Raw genomic sequence first — 2,759 nt, 5'->3', positions numbered from 1 at the left:
AAAACGTCCCTCTGAAGTTTTGCTTTTCCAAGGGCTGAATTTATGGGTTTTTTTTGTCCATTTCAAATTATTCTGTTATGGCTGTTGGGTTTTTAACTCTGAAAATGGGCAGTGAAGTGGCAAAAAGCACTAAGTTGAAAGGTGGAGAGATGGGGCTTTCCTCCTCTGTTTGTTTTCTAAACAAGGTTAAGATAAATTAGTGAAAATAGTGAGAAAACCTGATGTTTTCTGATGGGTAGGGGAAGAAGCCCAAATTACCATTTTACACCTACCATTTTTTCTTCTTGTCTTCTCCTTAGAGCCAGGGACTGAAGAAGTAAAAAAGCTCCTCCTGCTTTTACTTGGTTGTGCAGTTCAGGTGGGTTTAATTATGTTTACATCTGTATGGAATTGTTTCAGTTGTTCCTGATCTCTTTTCTTACCATTTTAATACCTCAGGTGGTGTAAAACTTGGTCCTCACTTCCTCCAGTGGGACTAAAATCTGAATATTCTGACAGTTAAAATGGCTACAACCTCTTAGTGCACAAAACATGGAATTTCTGATAGTTTATTCATTTCAATAGTGTTCATTTACCTGACGCTGTAAAGAAAGGAAGAAAATAGTAAACTACTGAAGAATTATCTTGCTGATACATCTTACTGCATCTATTTAATGTATTTAATAAATACACTAGCATAAAATTTGAATAAGAAGCTATTTTAAGGAAACTCTTCCTTGCCCTGTTTCAACCTGTTTTTTCTTTATCATTAAATTAGTGTTGAAAAGTTATAATTACTGTAGCATGATATAAACCAAGGGTTTTATTGGTCAGCAGAATGCCTGAGTAATAATTTAGCCATGTGATCATTGCAGTGGCAACTTTATAAGTTTTAAATTTTAGAAATATAAAAGAGGAATGGAAATACTTGTGCTGATACATATATAAAATAGGTGTCTTTGTTTTTAGTGTCAGAAAAAAGAAGAATTTATCGAAAGAATCCAAGGCCTGGATTTTGACACCAGAGCAGCTGTTGCAGCCCATATTCAGGAGGTACATTGGGGGTTTTTTTTGTGCTTTTAATTTATTTTTTTTTGTGCTGTAGGAAGATGAATTGCATTTGTTCAAAAGCAAGTCAATCAGACGTGTGATTTACCTATCCAGAGGTTTTAGTGAGCAGAAAATTTTCACTTGATTCACAAAAAGATTTCGTGATGGAGCATTTTTAGGTTACACCGTTAAAGCAGTACCAGGGAGCAAATCTGTTGCTTCAAGGCATTCTTAAGAGTTACAGCAAATTCAGTTTAATGACATTTTCCTATGCAGATTTATTTATAAAATATAATCCCAGTCCTACCTTTGTGATGTCTAATATGTCATGGTCATGGTCTAATATGTCTGGCTTTTTGTTTTGCCAGAGGTCCAAGGGGCTGCTCTCAGGCAGACAAAAACTCTTCCATTACATACAATTTAATCTATTAAATGAATATATTAATATTTTCCTACCTTGCCTAGAGGATTTAACCCACAGGGTTGCAGCTTTATTTTCTTTGTGCTCCCTTCCTAATCTGACAAGTCCCAGAGGATGTTTTTTCTCTCGTGTAGGTGACTCACAACCAGGAGAACGTGTTTGATCTGCAGTGGATGGATGTCATTGTGCTGACACAGGAGTATGTTGAACCTCTCTTGAAAAACATGGCCCTGCATTTGAAAAGGCTTATAGATGAGAGAGATGAGCACTCAGAGGTACGGGTTGGGCTTGGGAAGGGAAATACAAGGCCAGGATTATCATTGCTGTACTATGTGAGAGTCAAGAAACAAAAATGTGTTTAATAACCTTTACAAGTTCTGAACCATCTCGGTGGTGCCAGGTTTGCCCCTCAGTGGAGTGTGGCTGTGCCAATGTTGCAGTTATTCCAGATATTCCTTGGACGGGCAGCAACTGCTTTTCCTGCTCACAGCCTTGACAGGAGTCAAACAGAGGGCAGAGGGTGTGTGGTGATGCTGTTTTGCAAAGCAAAACAGAAAAATAACTTTAAAATACAAGAGATCTTTGTGTTTGGATAACACCCTTATTTATCTGAGGAAATAGGGATATTCCTGTGGGTCTGTTGCTTCCCTCAGCTGGCTGGGATGCTGCTGCTCACCAGAGAGCATCTTTGGAGACACACATTTATCCTCATGTCCCAGGAATTCTTGCCTGTCACTACCCAATCCATCCTGAGCACTGAGAGTGTTGTGCACTTAAAAGTCGAAATTTCCAGTTAAAAATAAAGGAGCCAAACACTCCTGTTAAACACCTGTGGCTCTTTGCTTTTTGGGTGTAGGGCTGCAAGCAGGGCTTCAAACTTCCTTAGGGGTGTGCTGGTTTAAAGGTAAACCTGCAGGGGAAATGAACCCAACTCAAAAGAGAGATTATAAGTCAGAAGAACAATTTAATAAAATAATACAATAAGTACAATTATACAGGCAAACAGTTGGTTTTAACCCACAAAACCCAAATGTCTAACCCAGCACCCTGGGGCAGGAACAGAGTGGTGTTCGTTGGGCCCCCTGAGTCCAAAGTAAAAGGAGAGGGGAAAACCTGTTGGTGAGAGTGCTGGTGCAGTCTGGGCAAGAGTGGTGGTTGCAGTCTGGTTGAGAGTAGTGGTTGCAGTCTGGTTGAGAGTGGTGGTCTCAGTCCTTCTCTGGATCCCACAAGTGGTTAAAAAAAGTCCCAAGACCCCAAGATTCTCTCTCCTCCAGTTCAGGCAGGAATGCCCAGTGCCTCCCTCAGGGTG

At 39.9% G+C, this 2,759-nt stretch overlaps 1 protein-coding gene across 1 annotated transcript; it reads left to right on the top strand.

The window, feature by feature from the left end:
* Window positions 1-239: 239 nt before the first annotated feature.
* LOC113962375 (girdin-like) lies at window positions 240-1,725 on the top strand (the record flags this gene model as incomplete). The annotated part of the gene is made up of 3 exons (XM_027673131.1): window positions 240-358; window positions 949-1,032; window positions 1,585-1,725. Coding segments are annotated over 3 exons (344 nt in total), but the record flags the coding sequence as incomplete, so codon positions are not given.
* Window positions 1,726-2,759: the final 1,034 nt, after the last annotated feature.

Source organism: Neopelma chrysocephalum, unplaced genomic scaffold, assembly GCF_003984885.1.
Source record: "Neopelma chrysocephalum unplaced genomic scaffold, ASM398488v2 Primary Assembly neopelma1_156210, whole genome shotgun sequence".
In the NCBI taxonomy this organism is placed as follows: domain Eukaryota; kingdom Metazoa; phylum Chordata; class Aves; order Passeriformes; family Pipridae; genus Neopelma; species Neopelma chrysocephalum.
This window is presented reverse-complemented; position numbering and strand designations above follow the sequence as displayed.